The 23,636-nt window shown below is 49.2% G+C and overlaps 1 protein-coding gene across 1 annotated transcript in view; it reads left to right on the top strand.

Moving 5' to 3' along the window:
• LOC146783173 (transmembrane protein 132D-like) overlaps positions 1-23,636 on the top strand; it is a 1,969,967-nt gene that overhangs the window by 1,926,352 nt on the left and 19,979 nt on the right. Inside the window, exon 7 of the mRNA XM_085636467.1 lies at positions 17,123-17,399. Coding sequence (XP_085492593.1) covers positions 17,123-17,399 — 277 coding nt within the window. The remainder of the gene's footprint in view (positions 1-17,122; positions 17,400-23,636) is intronic.

Below are 23,636 nucleotides of genomic sequence, written 5' to 3'. Positions count from 1 at the left end.
CCAGCATTTCTTCGGTGCTTTAAAGGGGCAGGCCAGAGCACATTTTAGGACGGGTTCAAGGCATCAAGGTTCTGTACTCGATAGATATTAGTCCGTGAACAGTGTCGTAACGTTCATTGCTGTCCCTACAAACGCTGCCTTCGCCGGTGGCTCCTCATTTTCTCTTTATTGGGTTCAGCTTCTCCATTGTCGAGCTTTTAAACTCGCCAGTAACCCGGAGGGATGAAACCGCTCTGATGGAATCGAGTCCAATAACTTCATGCACATAAAACTGTGCCTCCTGGTTCAAGGGCAGTCTCAGCTCTTGGTACTGAATATTTTTATTTGCTCGTGTAAAATTAAGCATGCGCCTGCGCGGGAAGCTGTGGGGAGAAGTCCTTGTCGCGCCAGAGCACTGCATGCCTGAGATGTGGCAGGTCAAAAGTTTGTATTTCACAGACCATTACAAGGCACGATGGGTCCATCCTTCTCAAAGCAAGATGGCCGCCCGCAGCAAGGCAGGCGGCTGGGGGAGAGCAACACACATCATAATATAACACGAGAGGGGAAGGGGAGGATATCTTTAATGTGATCCGGCACATAGCATCTCTCCACAGACAATGTGTAAGTAATTCTGGGGTGCTCTTCCGCTTCACCACCAAAAGTGGTGGAATCAACGTCATCCATTTGTCGTGGAGAATCCAGTGCAAAAGGGTGCAATGGCCCTCACTCATGGAAGTGGCACGCTTCATCATCAAGTGAGCTCCTCGCTGGGGGAGCGCTGCAACGGTCAGCCGGCTCCCAAAAATGTCTCCTTCTCGGAGATCTATTCTCCTTCTGGCCTGGTATTTGCCAGAGCTCAGGTCACTGTCCTATTTGAGTGGGTTAGGAGGGAAAGGTAGACTGTCAAAGGTGTGGTTAAAGTTGGCTATGGGCCCTCCCTTGACATGGTTTATTCCTGGTGTGTCGTTGCCAAGAGTAAACACATAACATAACCCATCAGGCATGGAAATGGGCCCTTGGGTTTACAATGCAGTCAACATGTTTCATGCCCGTAATCACCTCGAAGGGTCATAGGCACTTCATCAGTACCAGAAACAACGCTTAGGGCAGTGACCTGGGCTCTGGCAAATACGAGGCCATGAGGAGAAAAGGTCTCAGCGAAAGAGACCCATTTTTTGCCCAATGATGAAGCATGCCACCACGGTGGGTGAAGATGACTGCACCCTTTACACAGGATTCTCCATGATGAATGGATGACGTTGGATCCACCAGTCGATTCTTTGTTTTGGTGGTGCAGCGGAACAGCACACCAGAACAACTTGAAGAGCACCACAAAGACCTATGTATGTTATCTAGTTTGTGTGTGTGGTGCGGTGTGTGTGTCTACACATGTACAGACAAACTAAGGCCCTAAATACGAGTCCGGTGGTCCGAAGACAGCCAGACTCGCGGGGAGCAGTGGTGGCATCCAGCCACTGATGCACCGGCGGTCTGACCGCCCCATTACGACTTGGGCGGGCAGACTGCCCTGGGGCCGCTGATGCCGCCAGGGAACCGCCATTCCCTGGAGGTGGCACAGCGGTCACGAGGCCGCTATATGCTTGGTAGGACCACCGCGGTCCCACCAAGCATATTAGGAGTTTCCTCCCCACCGGCAGTGTGATGGAGGTTTCTCCTCCATGTATACCGTGGTGGACAGGAAACAAGGGGTTCCCTACAGGGTCCCCCGTGCCTCCTACTTTTGTGGATGCAAAGAGGGGGGCATAACATGTGCCCAGCTGTGTGCATGCACAACAGTTGTTGCACGGCATGTACTTTCGAGTCTATGCCATGCAGGAACCTTGTAGGGTGTTCCCATTGCGGTGCCTTTTTCACAGACACCGCCTTGGGACTGCCACGACGCCCGCCGGCAAAACCACATTAAAGTCGGATTCTGGCGGGTGGGCAGCGGCAAGTCTTGGCAGTGTGGGGGCACAGCAGTGGCGTACCACCCACCCCGCATTGCCAAAACTCGCACTTGGGCCTTGAGTGTGTAAGACAATTTGTGTTTCATGCATGTGCATGTGTCCATATGTGTGAATGAGAGCACAGATGTGTCTATTCCTGTGCCAAAGTCAAGCCTGTTTTTGCATACATGAGCCTTTGAACATGGTTATGCTATGTTGTGTTATGAATTGTTGTGTTGTGTTGCGTTGCATTGTGCTGTGTTGTGTTGTGTTATTTTATGTTATTTTATGTTATAGTCAATGTACACCACTGGTTTCTTAACACTCGGTAACGTATCTCATGTGAAGAAGCACGCAAAAGCTTGTCTGAACCGCCTATGGCAGGAGTTGTGATTCAGATCCCAAGTAAAGCAGGAGGACATCCCACAGTGTAGGTGCACAGAATGAACACCTGTATGGCCCCACTGTCGATTTTAGAGATCTGGGTATTGCCAGGAGATGCAGTTTGGTGACAGCGCAAAGCTGCTAATTCTGCTCGTGCTGAAGGGACACAGTAGCCAGGTCCTTTTCTAGAGATCGAACATGTATATTAAAAGGTGAGGAGACAGAGGAGATCTCTGTGGGATTCCGCAGGTCACATGTCTCCGTTCTCCTATGACAGAAGACAGCTGCACTGCCTGAAGGTCCATCGAAAAGGATCGGACAACCAAGACAGAGCCAACCTCTGATTCCAGCCTCCTCGACACAGATCGGCAGGATCTCATGATTAACAGTGTCGAATGGGATCGATAAGTCGAGCAAAACCAGTGCAGTGGTAAACCAAGGTCTTAAACCATCAAAATGGGACAGCAGGACTAACTCAGTGTTGTGTCACGACAAGAAACCAGCTTGAGAGGAATCAAGAAAATTGGTTTATTACAGAAAATTGCTCAGAGATTGAGCCGCATGGGATCTATTATTTTAGTACTTTACGAGAGTAAGCATGTGGGCCAGTAATTCTTTAAAATGTCAGGGTTGTCATCACATATTTGAATTAAAGGCAGGGCCGCTGTCTCTTTGAAATATGGCAGGGCTAGGTCTTGGGCAAGGGTGGCATTGTCCAACACCTGTAAGGGTTAACCCATGGAAGGCCTTAACTGTAACAACACAGATCCTGGGTCTGGATCCAAGGCCATCACTGTAACACAGATCCTGGGTCTGGATCCAAGGACATAACTGTAACAACACAGATCCTGGGTCTGGATCCAAGGACATAACTGTAACAACACAGATGGGGCGTCGTATTTCTCCCAGAATTCAAGAAAGGACTCAAGACCGTGTGGTTCGAATGAGCAGATCACTGCGGATTAGCTCACAACTCCAGCACCTTGAGACCCTCACAAGTGATATGCAGTGCTTTATAAATATTGGTTGATTGATTGATTGATTGGTGCTGGCTTTTCTATGAACTTAGCCTACCCTCCAGTGACAGGAACACATTTACCCATTTTAATCAACTTTGGGCCATATTTTCAAGGAGCTATCGCCGAGTTAACAGCACTTTAGCGCAGCCAAACCTGCGATAAATTTATCACCCCATTCGCAAGCTGGTGCTAACAGCCCATAGCACCAGTTTACCTGCGATAGCAGCCACAAAAAACATCGCCACCGATGACCCTGGCAACTATCACTAATGAGATGCAGAGTAGGCGTTCCCGTGAAAAAGCCACAACAACACCACTCCACAACATTCTCAACGACCAGCCAGATCGGCGAAAAGACCACGAAACATGCGAGAAGGCGCGTTAGCAGCAGAAAATTAACACCTGCTCTGACCGGGTGCAAAGTCGGACGGCAAACCTGCAACAGAAAAGGTAGCCCAGCCCAGAGCCACACCTGAAGAACCACAGATGCCATGGAGCCACTGAACATGCGTGCCGGACACCCAAGAGGGCCACTACACCCACCACCCCCAGAACCCCCCCTTCCCGGCACCCTCCTCCATAGAAATGCCACATCAACCACACGGAATCCTGTAGCAAATAATCCGCATGATGTCACACAATCACATCTGGTGACATGCATGTGTCGTCCCAAAAATGAGCATCACACATTCACCTTCGAAGCAACAAATGAAAATGTATTAAAATAAACACAGAACAGATATGAAGACACATGGTGGCTCCCCTCGGGATATTCCGTAGGTCACAGCCTGCAAGACAAAATCCATGATGAGAAGGTGTCCTGCGCATATCAAGGGACAGAGAGAGAGTTAAGGAGAGAGAGAGAGAAAGAGAGGGAGAGAGAGATAGACAGACAGAGAGGGAGAGAGAGATATACGAACATAGAGGGGGGAGAGAGAGATAGACGGACAGAGAGGGGGAGAGAGATATACGAACAGAGAGGGGGAGAGAGAGATGGACAGACAGAGAGGGGGAGATAGAGATAGGCGGACAGAGAGGTGGAGAGAGTCCAAGGTGAGTGTCGCAGAGTGTATCGGGTGACAGTGGAAGGGGATGATGCAGAATCAAGCTGAAACTGGCCATGTGGCGGAGATGAATGCTACAGTTTTCTCCGTACCAGTAAGGTGGTTTTATCCGCATCTTCATCCTCTGCTGTCTCATGTGCTACACGTGTGGGTGGTGCTGGCCTTTCTCCAGCACTGTGTGGCAGTGACACCTCAGAGGCCAGAGGTGGAATGTCTGCCACACTGTGTGGCACTGACACTTCAGGGGGCAGAGATGTGGATGTAGTGGTAGCAGCAGCATGCATCGGCGCCAGGCCTGGTGGCAGAAATGCCATGAGGATGGCTTTGAGGTCATTGTGGAACCCAGCTACCTCGTGCTGGTGTGGAGCCGTGGCAGCCACTCTTTCCGCATTGGCCCGCTCCATGTTCTCCATGAGCCTCCGCATGAGTCCCAACTCCCGGGCGAGCTCGCTGGAACCACTCTCATTAGACAGTCATTCTTGTCTCAGAGTCAGGACTCAGGCGATGTCAGCCATGGTTCATTGGAGTGCATGGAGCGGACTGTGGGTGTCCAATAGGGACTGTGAGTGGTCCCTGATGGGACTTAGACACCCATGTATGGCGTCTAATTTGTCTGCCATGCGGTCGAAGCCCACCCACACCTGTTCAGAAGAGCTGTTACTGGCATCCCAACACACGGCGTTGGAAGGCCATGTGTTCTTCGTGGGGATCCTGGGAGGCAGCCGTGGGGGTGGGTGGGCTGCGGAGACTGTCAATGAACTCTCGGAGGGCGTCGGAGTCGAAGCTGTGGTGGTCCTCTTCATCATCAGAGAAGAGAGGTTCGGGCTGCTCTGCAGGAGGTGATGACTGTCCCTCTGCAATGTGAAGGGGAGGTGCAGTTTGACAATGTGTTCACATGTGTGTTGTCGGCTTGTACATGTTCAATGCCACTTGTGATGGGCCATTGTCTTCACCAAGTGGGTGCCAGTTGTGTCCTGTGTTTTGTTGTGGACGTGTTGTGGTTTGTGTCACTTTGTTGTCAGTGTTTATGTGCTCTGCATGTCATGTGTGTGCTGCATGGGGGGGCTGCTGCTCTGTTTTGCTGCCCCTCATCCCTTTCATGCGGTGTGCCTTTGACTTCTGTGATTATACAGTGCTGACATGTAGCATACTTGGGTACATTGGTCTCTTGGTGGGAGTTGGGGGTCTGAGGCATGGTTTGTCCGCAGATGTGCTGTTTTTAATTGTGCATGTATGCCATGGTGCCCATCTCCCCCCTTCCCCCCAGTCCCTGTTTGGTATTCACTCTGTTGCTGTTGTGTCCGGTCCTGTTGAGCAGTGTCCGGACCCCCAACTCCTGCCACCGTCTCCCCACTGATGACTGTGGACACCATTTCCTCCATGTCGTCCAGCTCCTCCTGTGGCGCTGGGCTCCCACCTCCGGTCTGCATTGCTGCCTTCCGGTTTTGGCGAGTTTCAACTTGGTTTTGTGCTTGACATCATTCCAGCGCCTCTTGACCTCTTCCATTGTCCTCTTCAGCACCCCGACAGCATTCACCTTGTCCACGATGGCCTGCCATAGTCCATTCTTTGTTGCCAATGACACAGTGGAGGTGACGAACATTAGTTAATGGTGTTCGTCCACCTCCGTTATCAGGAACCTGCTTTCCTGCGGACTGAAGCGCTTCTTCCTACTCTTCTTCTCCCTGCCCTTCCCTGACCCCGAGGTCCCAGGCAGGTCCTCCGGGGGGGGGTGGGGTTGTGGGGTTCTGGTTCTCCTCTGTACTTGCTCTGGCAACATCCATTGTGCTTGGCTGTTGTTTGTCAGTTTTTTTCTACTTTTATGGTGATTGTTCCTGCCTGACGCATGTCAATTGCAGGCCTGTGGCTGGTTTTCGCTGATTTTTGTATCACGATTGGTCTCATCGCAGCTTTTTTTGCGTTCGCATTTCGAATTTTTGCGGCGTGACGTTGATTTTATCGTGGCCAGTTCAATCGTTATCTGGTGACTATCGCATGGTACTGCCGTGTTGTGAATACCTGGTTAACACAGCGTAAATTTCCCGCGATGGACTGCGATGTTGAGGGTTGTGTTAAGTAACTTTTGCGATGGTTATCACACGTTCTTGAGAATATGCCCCTTTGACTTCATGTTGTCAACCGGTTTCGGCATGGCGGGTGGTGTCTTCAGAGAATTATAATATTTGTTTCCTTATCCATCTGACACCAGTGGCGCCTAGACACGACCTGTCCCTTTCTTCTGATTATTGATGCTGGGATTGGGGGTCCCAATGAATCAATGAATGGTCAGACCAGCACAAGGTGGGACTGAAAGTCACTTACTTCTAGGTGAAAGGCCAGAGTAGCTCTGGTGTACGCCCACTTCAAGCGGGCGCATGAGAAATCCGTGAAAGGCTGAGCGAGGGCATTCGAATCATAAATTCAATGGGGCATATTATTAAGGGAAACCGCCGCTTTTTCGGCACATAGCACTGAAAAAGTGGCGATCTTTTTATCACCCTATTTGCAAGGACACGCTAACAAGCGTTAGCATGCGTTTCCTTGCGACTTTGCATGTCAGCGATCAATATCGCTAATGACATGCAAAGTAGGCGTTCCCTAGCTAAACAACATGGAAAATCTACGTTAACACGGCTTCGCGATATTAGCAAGCCGTGCAGCAGACCCGCGAAGTGAAGAAAATAACCGCGGTTATCGCAGGTATGTAACACCTGCTTTTAAAATGACTTAGGCATGCTGATAATGGGAGGTGGATTGCCAGGTTAGGTCCACACTCCCCTATCAGCAAGCCTCTCCTTGGCGCTGTGAAATGTTCGCTGGATTTCACGTGTTATTCCGGTTATTAGCTGGTATTACATCATCTGATACGTTGATAATACGTCGCTAACACGGCGATTATATGCCCGATATATCTTAGACCCCGCTTCATGTTCATCTTCGATTATTGCTGATCGGGTGTAATTAAGCAACAAAGAGCAGGCTACATACATTTATCTGGGATATACCGACGTGCTGTGGAGCAGAGACATCAAAAGGAATGTTCTGGAACTCTTATTGAGTTCCGGCCTAGATAGGAAGCGCTTCCGGCCTTTCTATGGAATCCACTGGTATTAAGGAAAAAGAAAGATCTTTGATTATAGTTGCTCACCCTTATTAGAATCTATCAATTTGATCATAAAATGACAACCTACGCTCCGCGCCACCTAGGGAACCCGAGGAGAGGGGGATAAAGTCTGCACCACCAGGAGGAGGGGAGCCCGACAAAAAATGTGTCTCCCCTATCCCCTCAACCAAGCGCTCTTGACCTCCAGGTATATAACCAGAGGGGGGCTGAGACCAACTAGGGACAGTGGCACAAGAAACATGTTTCACAAGGCTGTCCCCTAGGAGTAGCTCTAACCATAATAGTCTGATTACAAATACCTGTTGCATTTGTGTAGTTGCTATTTCTGAACTAATGATGTGCAGTGTTAGGTTGTGCATCTGTGAGTTATGTAACACACTTTGGGGCTTATTTATGAGAGTCCTGCTTCACTTATGCACAGTGTGAAGTGGTACATGCATGACACAGGGCTCTCATTTCGATTTCTGAAGCCACGCAAAGCCCCCCTGCGTTGCATTGACTGAGCTCAGAAATCATAAGTAAGGCAAAACTGCGTAAATCGCTGCGTTGCTTTACTTTGCGTCCGGGAGTGTTCCATGGGCATTGCCGTTGGATTTCCCGCAGAACACCCATGGAATTTGACGTTGCCCCGGATTTACAAAGTGATGTAAACCTTGGTAAGCGCCCGGGGAGGCGCAACGAGGAGAAATATGTTTATTTCTCCTTGTTTTTTCCTCTTTCCATGTATGCTGCAGAATGCTTGTTTTTGTGCGGCAAGGTGCAACAATCCTGCCTGCAATAGCGACACCCTTGCACATGGTGCAAGGGTGCATATGTTGGCACTATGCTGCCGAAACAGCACCGGCGCCGGGAGAAAGAACAGAAATGCACAGTATTGCTTCAATACGGTGCCTTCCTGCCCTTTCCCTTTGGCATAGGGCTGTGCAGCCAGGTGACTTGCTGCGCTGCCGTACGCCAAATCCCATAAATAAGCACCTTACTGTTTTTAAAGGCTGACTGGGCATTCTGTGTTTGACCTGTAGTGACCGGTCCATTCAGTTTGGAGGATGTAACCCCACACCACCTCCCTGGGAAAGTCTTGTGCTCTACTTCGCTACCTTGCGGGTCAGGTGCTAAAGGTGGGGTGTGCTTGGCACTCAGCTTTGACCCAGTAGTAATGTTGTCCCAGGAAACCAGTGGCAAATGGGTCAGGTTGACAGGATCATAGCCCAGTAACCCCACCTGCACTGGGGCTCCCAGATATGTCCCACGGTGCATTGTCATCTTTCCCAGAGTTCTCCTGGATGAAACCAGCTGCAGACACCCCATGGCTGGTCAAGCGCGTGGTCGTGATTGCTTCGCGCTTCCTTTTCTAGACTCTACTAACACCTGCTGAGGTTGGCTAATGTCTGTGGGAACACTTATGACGATAGCTACATGTGACTGCAGTTCAGGCCACACCTTTGGCGATAATGCCCATTCCCCAATGACAGACTCGGTGGGATCAGGTCATTCTAGGTGAAGAGGGTGAGGACAGAGAGAGCCCGCCCAGATATTTCCAGATCAGTCGGAATACTAGCGCCACGACTGCGGCAGAAGGGTAGAAAATGGGTACGACACCCCGTAAAGCAGGCAGCGGCACCAGGGGAATTATCACCCAACGATCTGAACACGGAATTGAAGCAAGAGTGTGACCTGCAAGTGAGTGTGCCCAATCATGAGTGATTAAAACTGCAGTTCAACCACATGACTTGAAAACCTCATGGAACAGTTAAGGTTTGAGAATAACCCCCCACAGAGAACTGCCCCATTGCTGCACTCTGCGGACATTGGAGCCAAAATAGATGAACATTCTTGAATAAATGAATACCCTGAGTGGGGGAAATGTAATGGAGAGCAGTGTGGTGTGGTCTGTGGAGAGGAAGTGGACTGCACCAGTTTAAGGAAGAAAGCCCACAGTGGAGTCCACCAGGTTTCTTATTCTTTCTTGTGCTCGTTTTTCTCAGAGACTCCCCTATATTTTTATAGTATACCTGAGTGAGCCCTAATCCAAAGTACCCCCATAAAGCAACTCCAACCCTGTTTAATAGCCCTGCATGGTTGCTTTGAGCACGATCTATGGACTCTCCGGGTTTATTCCACTTGCTTCTGAAACAGGTGTCTGTGGGGGCATGCGTGTCTGTCTCATAATGCATGTATGTGTAGCTGTGGTTATGTAGTTTAGTTTATGCTTCTGCATAGGTACGCCTTCTCTGCACATATGCTGCACTTATAGAAAGAGGAAACATCGCGGAGAAATGAAGATATTTCTCTTCTTTAAGCCTCTGTTGGGAAGGCGTACCGTTTAGATGCAATCCCAGGTTTACTACCCGTAGTAAATATGGGATTGCATCAGAATCCATGAGTGGATGCATGTGAATGCCCATGCTCCATCCATGGAACGCCATCGCAACGTAGAGTAACGCAGAGCAGCGATTTGTGCTACCTTGCGTTACTCTGTATTTACTCAGCCAGGTAGAGCCATGCAAGGTGGCTTTGGGCGGCTAAGTAAATCTCACTTAAGCCCATGTGTTGTGTTACATGACACAAGGACACCGCAAAGGCTCAGTAAATCCAAGCCTCTTGTTTCTACAAAAGATATCCATGTCTCTGTTTCCACATGGAACTTTCTGGTCCGGTGAATACAAACATCTCACAGTGGTATGTGGGTCATCCAACATTCCAATATGACATGCTCACTTTTGCTGAGGATGTCAGCACACAACGGGGTTTTGACATATGTGTGTAGCATTCTGAAGAAGCCAAGTAAGAGGTCTTTGTTTCCCATCACCCATCTGCACAGCAAGTGACATCACTGGATTTTCCGTCATCCATCGGCACTGGAAGGGACATCACTTGATTTCCCAACATCCATCGGCACAGTAAGTGACAAATCGCTGGTTTCCCAACCAAAACCCCCTTTAAATGAGAAACCCAAGCAAGAGGACTTCATGTCCCATCACCCATTTGCAGTGGATGTGACATCACTGGATTTACCATCATCCATCTGCACAGGAAGTGACAACTTTAGCTTCCCACCAAAGCCATCTTTAAAAGAAAACTCCAAGCAAGGGGACTTAATTTCCCATCACCCATCTGAACAAGAAGTGACATCACTGGGTTTCCTGTCATCCATCTGCACAGGAAGTTACATAAATTTTTCCCACCAGTACGCACTCCCCATCCTAGTACCTTCTTAATGGAAGGTGCAGCATAGACATACAGTGGGCAAGCTACTATCGTGCCAGAGGCAAGCTTGTCTGCCCCCGTCCACGCCTGGACTGTGCCCAGAGCCAAGAACACAATTCTTCCTCTATCTCCCTACACTGTTCTGTCAACCCTAGCAGGTGCTCGCCACACTTCTGCCAAAAGGCACCACACAGCACAAAAGGAGCATTCACAAGTGCCTCCTGCAAGTTCTCATGCACTCTCCCACACACTACACCTCCCCACTCCTGCACCAAGAGCACCCCACTCACTCACATTCACACAAATCAGCCCCCCGCTCACGCAAACCAAACATCACAAAACAACATGCGTGCTTCTCAACACCTGCTCGCTCAGCAAACATGCCACAGAGATATGGTACCTAATGCACAACCATGTTCCAGACCTGCTCTTCTTCACACAAACATGGTTATACCCAACCTCTGTACTGGAAATCGCTACACCCATCCTGGCCAGCTACAAGATCACCAGACAATACCCTCAGCACTAGCCTGGAGGTGGAGTCTCCATTGTATTCAAAGGTACAATCAGCTGCACCCCCTAGACAGACACCCCACCAGCTACTTGGAAGACCTTGCATTCATTTTAGGCATCACAGCCAACTTCTCCCTGGGCATAATGCTTGTATACAGGTATACAGACCGCCAGGACCAGCACTAATTTTGCCAGCAACATCGCAGACTTCATCGTACCCCTCAACATAAACGTCATCGCCTTCATCCTTCTCAGAGACCTTAAGTTTCACCTAGAAGACCACGCCAACCCAAACTCTATGGTCCATCTAAACATCCTCACAAATCTCAGCCTAACCTATTACATTATCAAACCTCCTCACACTTGTTGGACCTTATTTTCTCTTCAATCAGCAAAATCACAGTTGACAAACCAGCAGCTATGACTAGGACCGACCATGTCCTCGTCAGTTCAGACATACCCATTAGCCACCACCACAAGAACGGCCCGGGCAGCTGGGAAAGCGTCACAGAAGAGGAGTGAGCTTCCACCCTCTGCACACACCGGCCCGAGCACACAAACAACTTGCCAATAGCCAGCAACAGCTGGATCCCCATATACGCTGACACCCTGACTCCCCTCAAGTGCAACCAAACAGCAAGAGCCCAACCACAGGCTAGTTGGCATCAGAGGAACTCAAGCTGATGATACGCCACTGCAGGTAAATAGAGCACAAATGGAGAATAAATCAAGCCACCACAGATAAAGAGATCTTCAAATCTGCCCTAAGACACTAGCACCTGCACATGCACACAACGGTTGCGTATCGCATAGACGGCAGCACTAACAGCAGCAAGGAAATCTTCACCATCATCAAAGATTTCACTGCGCTTCCTGTCACCTCCAGCAACATCACCCCTTCACCCAAACTTTGCAACAAGCTCTTGGAATACTTCTGTAACACAATGACCTCCATATACAGTAACTTTGACCCTCAACTGGATTTAGTCAATGTCACAACTCAGTGTCCCAAACTCTGACCTCATGGTCCACCTTCACCACCACCTGAAGACCTGGCATTTCAATTAACCAACCTACCCTAGGAAGGGCTTGGAAACACACATGCTCAGTGCCAGGATACCCTCACAGGTGATTAACCAACCTTCCCTGGGAAGGGCTTGGCACACACACCTGCTCAGTGCCGGGATACCCTCACAGGTGATTAACCAACCTACCCTAGGCAGGGCTTGGAAACACACCTGCTCAGTGCCAGGATACCCTCACAGGTGATTAACCAACCTACCCTAGGCAGGGCTTGGAAACACACCTGCTCCGTGCCAGGATACCCTCACAGGTGATTAACCAACCTACCCTAGGCAGGGCTTGGAAACACACCTGCTCCGTGCCAGGATACCCTCACAGGTAATTAACCAACCTATCCTAGGCAGGGCTTGGAAACACACCTGCTCAGTGCCAGGATACCCTCACAGGTGATTAACCAACCTACCCTAGGCAGGGCTTGGAAACACACCTGCTCAGTGCCAGGATACCCTCACACGTGATTAACCAACCTACCCTAGGAAGGGCTTGGCACACACACCTGCTCAGTGCCAGGATACCCTCACAGGTGATTAACCAGCCTACCCTAGGCAGGGCTTGGAAACACACCTGCTCAGCGCCAGGATACCCTCACAGGTGATTAACCAACCTACCCTAGGCAGGGCTTGGCACACACACCTGCTCAGTGCCAGGATACCCTCACAGGTGATTAACCAAACTACCCTAGGCAGGGCTTGGCACACACACCTGCTCAGTGCCAGGATACCCTCACAGGTGATTAACCAAACTACCCTAGGCAGGGCTAGGCACACACACCTGAAAAGCACTGGGATACCCTAGCGGGTGATTAACCAACTTACCCTAGGCAGGGCTTGGCACACACACCTGCTCAGTGCCAGGATACCCTCACAGGTGATTAACCAACCTACCCTAGGCAGGGCTTGGAAACACACCTGCTCAGCGCCAGGATACCCTCACAGGTGATTAACCAACCTACCCTAGGCAGGGCTTGGCACACACACCTGCTCAGTGCCAGGACACCCTTGCAGGTGATTAACCAACCTACCCTAGGAAGGGCTTGGAAACACACCTGCTCAGTGCCAGGATACCCTCACAGGTGATTAACCAGCCTACCCTAGGCAGGGCTTGGAAACACACCTGCTCAGCGCCAGGATACCCTCACAGGTGATTAACCAACCTACGCTAGGCATGGCTAGGCACGCACACCTGAAAAGCACTGGGATACCCTAGCGGGTGATTAACCAACTTACCCTAGGCAGGGCTTGGCACACACACCTGCTCAGTGCCAGGATACCCTCACAGGTGATTAACCAACCTACCCTAGGCAGGGCTTGGAAACACACCTGCTCAGCACCAGGATACCCTCACAGGTGATTAACCAACCTACCCTAGGCAGGGCTTGGCACATACACCTGTTCAGTGCCAGGATACCCTCACAGGTGATTAACCAACCTACCCTAGGCAGGGCTTGGCACGCACACCTGCTCAGCGCCAGGACACCCTCACAGGTGATTAACCAAACTACCCTAGGCAGGGCTTGGCACACACACCTGCTCAGTGCCAGGATACCCTCACAGGTGATTAACCAAACTACCCTAGGCAGGGCTAGGCACACACACCTGAAAAGCACTGGGATACCCTAGCGGGTGATTAACCAACTTACCCTAGGCAGGGCTTGGCACACACACCTGCTCAGTGCCAGGATACCCTCACAGGTGATTAACCAACCTACCCTAGGCAGGGCTTGGAAACACACCTGCTCAGCGCCAGGATACCCTCACAGGTGATTAACCAACCTACCCTAGGCAGGGCTTGGCACACACACCTGCTCAGTGCCAGGACACCCTTGCAGGTGATTAACCAACCTACCCTAGGAAGGGCTTGGAAACACACCTGCTCAGTGCCAGGATACCCTCACAGGTGATTAACCAGCCTACCCTAGGCAGGGCTTGGAAACACACCTGCTCAGCGCCAGGATACCCTCACAGGTGATTAACCAACCTACGCTAGGCATGGCTAGGCACGCACACCTGAAAAGCACTGGGATACCCTAGCGGGTGATTAACCAACTTACCCTAGGCAGGGCTTGGCACACACACCTGCTCAGTGCCAGGATACCCTCACAGGTGATTAACCAACCTACCCTAGGCAGGGCTTGGAAACACACCTGCTCAGCACCAGGATACCCTCACAGGTGATTAACCAACCTACCCTAGGCAGGGCTTGGCACATACACCTGTTCAGTGCCAGGATACCCTCACAGGTGATTAACCAACCTACCCTAGGCAGGGCTTGGCACGCACACCTGCTCAGCGCCAGGACACCCTCACAGGTGATTAACCAACCTACCCTAGGCAGGGCTTGGCACACACACATGCTCAGTGCCAGGACACCCATGCAGGTGATTTACCAACCTACCATAGGCAGGGCTAGGCACGCACACCTGAAAAGCACTAGGATACCCTAGCGGGTGATTAACCAACTTACCCTAGGCAGGGCTTGGCACACACACCTGCTCAGTGCCAAGATACCCTGGCTGGTGATGGTGCGCTTTACAAATACAAAGAACATAGCAAACATATCAAGAAGTGTGAGAAGGCACCTGGCATGACAGCCAGCAAGGACAACTGTTGTTGCATAGGCAGAGAGTAGAAACATCTGGACCATGCCATATTTGGGGAAGGGATAAAGCCAACGCTGGGGCTAGTCAATGCCATAAAAGATGCTTCCATCATTTCGATCAAGATTCATTGATGTTATTCCTTTGCCTCTGTAACGTTTGTTGAATTTGTGTGTGTGAATGTCCTTAGCAGAGCAGCTGAAGGAGTTAGATAACTATATGGTGTCGTGTGAATGATTACAGGTTTGCAAAATGGTTTCCATCAAGTGAACGCTGCCATCACGGAAGCCTTGACATCGCAATCTTTGGGTCCTGGAGACCTTTGCAGTGTTCACGTGGATGCTGATGCATGTGGCGTAGGAGTTATAATTACTGGTAGGCAAAAATGAACCACCGCTCCTCGTGCATCAAGAGCACTTACATCAGCGGAGCGGAATTATTCTGTGATTTCAAGGAAATGCTGTCCTGTGTAGGTGGATTTTCATTTTAAAAAACATTATGTGGGAACAGACACTTTCCAATGTGATGGATACTAAGGGACAGATTTATGAAGCACTTATATCGCCCTCGTGGGGCGCGTGCTACGCAATGGGGTGCAAGGGCGACGCAACTACTAAATAAGGTTTATCAAGTCACGCAAGGCCTCCTTGGTTGGCCCTGCATGGCTTGATAAATCTAGAGTAATGCAACACAAGGCAAATCTCTGTGTTGCATTACTCTGCCCAAGGAAGGCATTTCATGGGTGGAGCAAGTGTGTTCCCACACATCTACCCATGTATTTAGGTGCATTTTCAGATTTTCCATTACTGGTAGACCTGGGAATGCTTCAAAATGTTACATCTCCTCAGGTGAGGCGTAATGAGGAGAAATATCTTTATTTGTCCTTGTTTTTTTCATAATTCCATGTGTGCTGCATCCTTTAGTGCACATAGGAAGAGGAAAATGCCTCTGAGGATTGTTTTTGTGCAGGAAGTTGCTCCTTCTTGCACAAAGATAAGAAGTCCTGCAATGCGAGCCCTTTTGCACAACCGCACAATTATGTTTGTGTTGGCATTAGGCAGCAGTTTGTGTGCCAGTACAAGTGAAGGGCGGGGATAGGCCATATAATGTTAAATACAGCGCATTCCTGCCCTATTCAATAAATGTTTCCCTCAACCTCTAGTGCATTTCCTTTCCGATGGCTGTGCCACCAGGCCCGTCACTGGGCTTGCAAACCACGTGCTAACGATGCTCATGTATCGATGGTAAGTATGCCCCGAGAGCGTGGAGTATCGGGACCCGGTGCCTGTCTTGCCTACCTGAGAGCATTGAGTGCAGTGTCACTTTAGTGGACGTTGTGGGATGCTGTAAGCCTTACACATCAGGAGACTTACACTTCAGGAGACTTACACTTCAGGAAGGACCAGTGGATGGGAGCTCGGTGACAGGACAGTGGCGTTATTTAGTTAAATAAGTACATAGTGGAGTTTTGGCCAAGAGACTGTTCTTCGCATCCCGAGGTCTACACTTCCATAAAATCACAAAAGGTGTTGGAAGGTGTAGTCATAAGTGGATCAAAGCATGTTCTACTGATTTACGTGAGGATTGTTCAGTACAAATAGCACATGTTGGAGGCCTTGGCAAGGTCCCTAGCATGAAGGGGTTGTGGAAACAAGACTGGTGGTAGCCTGAGGACTGGGATGTTAAGTTGTGGGTAAGTCATACATGAGATGTCATGGTAAAGACAAGTATTTATAAACACGTACACCTTCATTGACTCTTGTCCCTCCCCTTGGATCCATGTCTAGGGGTTTCCACATGGGTCCTCACGCCCTTGGACCTCTGCAGCTGTAGAATGATCCGAGCCCTGGTTTGGTACCGCCTGATGATGCCCAGCCGTAAAGAGGCGCAATGAATGGTGGGCCTTCTCTGCTGGTACCAGAGCTCACAAACCCAGAGGATGAAGCCCTCTGACATAGGATTAGAAACTCTCATATGAGGATGGAACCTTTCTAACTTGTCACCACCCCACACCGCATGTGGTCAGCACCTTTAGAGCCGGATTTACAAGATGCTAAAATCAGTGGAGGGAGAGGGGTGGGTCAGTGGTTAACGGAACCAGTAAACTGGGACTTCTTTATCCCATTTGGATTCTTTGCTTGTTGTTTTATCCTTGTGTATGAGCTGTTCCTGGGCAGTTCAAACTATTTTGTCTGTTTTGACAGGCCAACTAGAGACAGTGGTGATGATGATGAAGAAGACGAGAGGAAGGGGCGAGGGTGCACGCTTCAGTACCAGCATGCCATGGTGCGCATCCTCACACAGTTCATCGCAGAACCTCTGGACCCTGGAGGGCAGATGATCCACATGATGGGCTCGGATTGGCAGGTTGACATCACAGACCTTGTGAGTGACTTCATGCAAGTGGAGGAGCCAAGGATTGCCAAACTGCAAGGAAGCCAAATTCTGATTGGACAGGAAGTTGGCATGACAACAATCCAGGTGAGACAAATGTTTCCTGTCCTCCCCAGTAAGGACCCCATCATCAACTTGAAAATAACTGTAAAATGAATATTAAACCAGGAAGATATTAGGAAGTTTCAGTCCTAACGCAAGAATTGTTTGAATGTCCTGCTCAGGTCATGATTGAACCCACTCTGTTCCCTGCTCCTTATAGGATCTGTTTCCAGTGCTCCCCATTTCATAAGTGCTCGTCCATCAATACTTGTAGTTTGTTCCCTTTGCTGCTCGTTTGCTGTTCAGCTTATCTTGTGCTCTAGATTGTCCTGGCCCATTCAGCTCATGATGACTTCTTGTCCAGGGAAGAACGAGCCATGCATTTCACCCGGGGCCATGCATTTCACCCGGGGCCATGCATTTCACGCGGGGCTATGCATTCCTCGCAGGACCATTCATTGCATGAGAGCCTATACATTGCACATGGAACCATGCATTTTATACAGGACCATGCAAAGCATGTGGGGTCATGCATCGAACATGGGACCATGCCTTGCATGTGGAGCCATGCATAGCATGTGGGGCCATGCATTGCACGTGGGGCCATGCATTGCATGCAGGACCATACATAGCATGTGCGGCCATGTATCGGACGTGGGACCATGCCTTGCATGTGGGGCCATCCATTGCATGTGGGGCCATGCATTGCAAATGGGGCCATGCATTGCACATGGGGCCATGCATTGCACATGGGGCCATGCATTGTATGCAGGACTGTGCATAGCATGTGGGGCCATGTATCGGACGTGGGACCATGCCTTTCACATGGGGCCATGAAGTGCACATAGGGCCATGCATTGCACGCAGGGCCATGCATTGCAAGTGGGTCAATGCATTGTATGCAGGGCCATGCAATGCACGCAGGGCCATACATTGCATGTGGGTCTATGCATTGCACGCGGGGCCATGATTTGATTTGAGAATATAAAGTGAAAACAATTACCCTGAGGCGTCTCTGGGCTAAAGAAACAAGGAACAGAATGATCTTAGTTAGGGCTTAGTAAAGAGCCATGCTTTTAGTAGCTTGCGGAAGCTCCAAAGAGAGGGAGCAGATTTTACGTCTAAGGGCAGATGATTCCAGTTTTTAGTCGTGCAAAGCATAAATCTCCTGCCTCCCCAGGAGGCAAGCTTGTAGGTGGCACAATCAAATTCCTAGCTGAACTGCACCTAGGAGTCCTGTTATGGATGTACCATCTGAATTTTTCTTTGAAGAAGATGGGACCTTGCCCCAGAAGCACTTTATAAGCAATGCAAAGCGCTTTAAAATGAATCATTTGTTGCACAGGTAACTGATAAAGTCTCACCAAGGCATGTCAGGCCGACTGTAACCGCGGGATTTGCATCAGCAGCCTGGCCTGGTATTTTGTTAGGTCTGTAGCTTTTTCAAGGGAGCTTTGGGTAAATTAGCATATAGTCCATTGCAATACTCCAGCTTGGACATTACAAGGCAAAGAACTACTGTTTTCAACAGGTTTGGGAGTAGAAACGGTGCAATTTCTGATCATCCGAAGCAAAGAATGGCTGCGGAAGATACCTTATTGACTTGTTCTTTATATGTCAATGTATCGCCAATCAGGGCACCCATGTTTTTCACCTTTTTCACTGGAACCGGAAGTGGACCCAATTCATCTGGCCACCGTGTGGAATTCCAAAAGGAGGTGTTTTTCGCAAATAAGATGACCTCTGTTTGTGCAGAGGTCAGTCTAAGCAGCTTTGAATCCATCCAAGCACCGGCCTCCCACATACAATTCTGGAAAGATTCATTTCTGTTGGAACCCGTCCTAAAACGTGAGACTACAATTTGTGTGACATCCGCATATGAGATGATGATAAACTGAATGACTCCAGCAGGGCGGCCAGCGGGGTAACGTAGATATTGAAGAGAGCTGGGCTCACTAAGGAGGCCCGAGGAACTCCGCACAGCAAGGAAAATGGTTTAGGTGTAAAATCGCCAATGGACACAGTTTGACTTCGATCTGCAAGAAAGGATCTAAAGAGGGCCAGAGCTGCCCCATCTATACTCAAATCCTCGAGCGGATTCAACAAAAGGTCATGATTGACCGTGTCAAAGGCCGCGGTTAGATCAAGAAGAATGAGTGCAGCATGGCATCCGCCACTGTAGCCCCAACCCTCTCTGTAGCTGTAATGAGAGCGGATTCCGTGGAATGCCCCTTGCGGAACCCGTACTGGGGGTCGTGCAATAGCTGATTGCTATCCAGGAAGGCTCATAATTGACAGTTCTTTTCTTTCTCCAGTATTTTAGCTGGAAAGGCAGCCTGGAGATTGGTCTATAGCTAGTGGGGTCAAGCGCATTCATGTTGACTTTAAGCTGCGGGAGAAGCATTTTCCAATCTTTAGGAAAGAGACCGGTTCTAAAGGCAGCATTAAAGATGGAGGTGAGCTGGGCAACGATCAAGTCGGGAACAAGCTGTGCAGTTTTAGGAGGGCAGGGATCATGAGGTGAGGCAGATTTGGTGGAAAGAAGCAGCCGTCTAACTTGATCTACTGAGAAAGGATTAAACTCAGGGAAGGAGACCTTCTTGTAGTCCCTAAGATAAATGTCCCTTCTAATTTTTATTTATTTTAAAAGTTTTCTATAGCGCGAACATGACCACCTAGGGCATCAGTGCGCTTTACAGTTTATACATCAAGCAGGATACAAGAGGGTAAATCAGAACAACCAAACGAAAAACAAAGTTAACATTCTTGTAGAGTCGGGCGACCTAGGGAGCCTTGGAAGCTGGTACTCTAAGGCAGAGGATTCTTCATCCGTATCGTTCGCTTCCTTGAAAAGGCAGTGGAGGGATTCAGAATGCAGCGAACAAGCCATAGCGTTGTCATGGCACAATACAGTATGACATTTGCAAACGGAAGAAGCGGAGATCACAAAGGACCAACAGGTCCACCAAACATTGGTCGTAGTCTCACGCCAGCGAGGGTCTCCTCTAGCGCCTTGGAACCTCCCTTTCTATGGAAAACATCTCTTCATCAGTCACAATGTAACTTCCGTTTTTTAAAAGGACTGTAGAGGGATTCAACCTGACTTCAGGGGCAAAGAGTTCCATATCCTCAGGCGATACCCGAGAAGGCTCGATTGTAGTTTTTTTTTTATTACATTTTTGTGGTTTGAGCAGTAAAGTGCTGGCACTTCTAGAGGCTCTCGAACCACCCGAGACCTCCAGCTTTTGACCGTGGTACATTGGGGTATTGAAATGAATAGCTTTATGTGCCATGCATGCAATTTTTAATTGTAGCCGAGCTTCATATGGGAGCCAGTTCAGGAAAATCAGATATGGGGAGATACAATTGTATCTTTTAGCGCCTGTGAAGAGCCTTGCAGCAAAATTGAGGGCGGCCCTGAGAGCCATCGGCCTTTCAAAGACGACTCGTCTTTGAAAGGCCCAAAAAATGGTTGTGCTACCATAATCCGGCTCCTAATGGGAGGTATTGTTATATTCAAAGTGAAGTTATTAAAAATAATCTCTACTTTTAAAAAAAGAATGAGGCTAAGGCATAGGTCTTCAAACTGCGGGCCTCGCGCCCCTGGGGGGCGCAGCACCCCTTCAGGGGGGGCGCACACTTCACCCCACCACTTCACCATCTATTGTTGCTTCTAGGTGCGAGTCGTGTATCTCAGCCCGGGCTGCAAAGCCTAACGCGTAAATGGTCTTTTTAAGACCTGTGAATTACTCAAGTGCGGCTGGCAGCTCCAAAACTGTCTGTGTGTGTTCCCGGAAGCTTTCTCAGCCCGGGCTGACACACACGACAGGGTGGGGGGGTGAGGGCACTGCGCACCTGATGTGAATGCATTTGTATCCCCCAGGTCTTAGTCAGAAGCCCCTTTTTGGGCGACACCCTTATCTGGTCAAAATACACCACTGGGCCCAGCAGCTACCTCATCCCTCTGGTCTTTGCAACTTGTCAAAAGAGTATGTCTTTGATCCCGATTTCTCTTATCTCTGATCCACACTTTGGGGACCCTCCTTCACCCACAGGGTGTGTCCGAACTGCGACCCTTTGCAAGTTGAAACTGGTCATACAGGAGGTCCTGTATGTTTTTTAAGGCCTTTGACATGGCTTCCGCCACCGATTCAGTGATGATAAAATCTGTGTCCATAACAAATCTCACTGTTGGGTCCTGCCTCACGTACCCATGCTCTTCAGCCGTGTCTGCGTGGAGGTGAGTGATAAAGGGGGACTACGGATTATCAGTGTTCAGCAATGCAATCAGACCCCACGGCCCTAGCTGCTGTTGAAACTTACAGCGAGGGCAGAGATTGAAATGGGACAGCTCATATGGTAGACTGCCCACTGGAGGTCTCCTCGATCCATGTGACGTCTAAAACCGAAAGCGTGGCATTCTGCTGCAACATGTGCTGAGGCGGTGGCACCTGGCACCTGTTGCAGCATCACTGTAGCAAACCACAGTCGCACCCACACTGGCTCCATGTCAAAGCGGGTGTTGCACACCGCCCAGAATGACATGCCAACAGATTTTATTCCAGAATCAAAGATATTTCTTTTTCTGATATCTTGCTTAGGGGCAAGGATGTGGCACAACAGCCAGAGCTGAGGACTGTAGAGCTGGGAAACCAGGTTCAATTTTTGATGTCTGCTCAACATCCTGTGATTCTGGGCAAATCACGTAATCTCCCTGTGCTTACAAAAAATGAATGTGTGCTTGTGTAATGTAAAAGATGCTCCTGTAAAGCGCTCCAATACCTTTGGGTCATGTTCGCGCTATATAAAACTGCAAAAAATACATTACAAAATTTTGTGAGCACTCCCGTTTCCAGGCACTGCTCAAGACTAGAAGTGGAGCACAACCTAAGGATGACAGAAGCAAGAATCCATCCACACATTGTCTCTGTGGAGAAAAACATGCACTCCCACACCTGAGTTTTGGGAGTGTTTTTGCTAAACTATCCTAAATTTTGTGTTTTCTGTGAAAAATAAAGCACCAATGTAATTTTTTGTGCAAATTTTTTTCTTGGAGACTTTTCATTTGAACTTTAGAATAAGCACACGCACTACAAAGACTTCAGTTTACTACACACTCTTACTTTATTTCATATTATTTGCCCTATACGACCTGGGCTCTACAGGAGAGAATGACCATCAATGATGCAGAGCACCAGCTTCCAGAACTTTTTTGTCAGGTGGTGGTGGCGGTGAGGGTGGGGGCTCGACGTGTTAAAAGGGTTAGATGGGGGGGGCTCGACCGACAAAAGATTGAAGATCTCTGGGCTAAGGAGTCACAGAAATCCCGATTGATATTATCCGTATTTCTAACCGCCAAAGAGTAAAGTTTGGAGAAGGTCTGAAAGATGACTTTAGAGGTGCAGCAAGCTTTTTCAATGGAATTAATTAAATACTGTGATTTTTTCTTTATTCTAAGCATTTTATAGTCTGTAAGCAGAGATTTCTATTTTTCTTTTTCGATATTATCGCAGTTTTCCCTCGACCTGCATTCTTGTTTGCGGCAGACTTTCGCGGCCCGAAGCGTTTCACTGAACCACGGAGAAGTAGGTTTATTTCTCCTGGAAACCATCCGTGTATTGACCGCTCCAGTCAACCAAGCAGAATAATTAGATACCATCTTCTCAGGATCTTCGGACACGTGGCAGGTTGTGAGTTTAATAGGATTGCATTCAGTTCTTGCACATTCATCTTGTTCCATGCCAGTAAATGAATTAACTTCTTGGGAGCCTTCTCCTGGACTGGACTCTGGCCCAGAAAGGTGTCCCAAGTGACTGCTCTGTGATCAGACCACGTTACTGGTATTAGTGCTAAGTTCACCAGATAGCTACAATTGGAAAACATACCGTCTGGGGGCGGCCTGGGCGATGGGTTGGCCCTACCACAAGTTGGTCCAAGCCCAAACCTGACATGGAAGCCTAGCAAAGCAGCAGTGTCAGGGGCGCTGCAATTCTCTAAATGAAAGTTGAGGCCGCCCCATAAGGTAAAATCAGTTGTAAGTAAAGAGGATTCTAAGGGCTGGCCAATGGCGTTCAGAAAATGGGCTTTTGGGCCTGGTGGTCTGTACAACAGGAGGCCAGTGAACAACTGGGTTTTAAAAGCTCTATATTAAAAACCAAGCATTCAAAGTGTGAATTGGGAACGGTGGAGAAGAAAGCTGTAAAAAGATCCTGAAAAAGTAGTGCAAGCCCCCTCCATGCATTACACGTGGGCTCTTGCATTGCAGGTGGGGCCATGCATTGC

This window comes from Triturus cristatus, chromosome 11, assembly GCF_964204655.1.
Source record: "Triturus cristatus chromosome 11, aTriCri1.1, whole genome shotgun sequence".
Classification (NCBI taxonomy): domain Eukaryota; kingdom Metazoa; phylum Chordata; class Amphibia; order Caudata; family Salamandridae; genus Triturus; species Triturus cristatus.
This window is presented reverse-complemented; position numbering and strand designations above follow the sequence as displayed.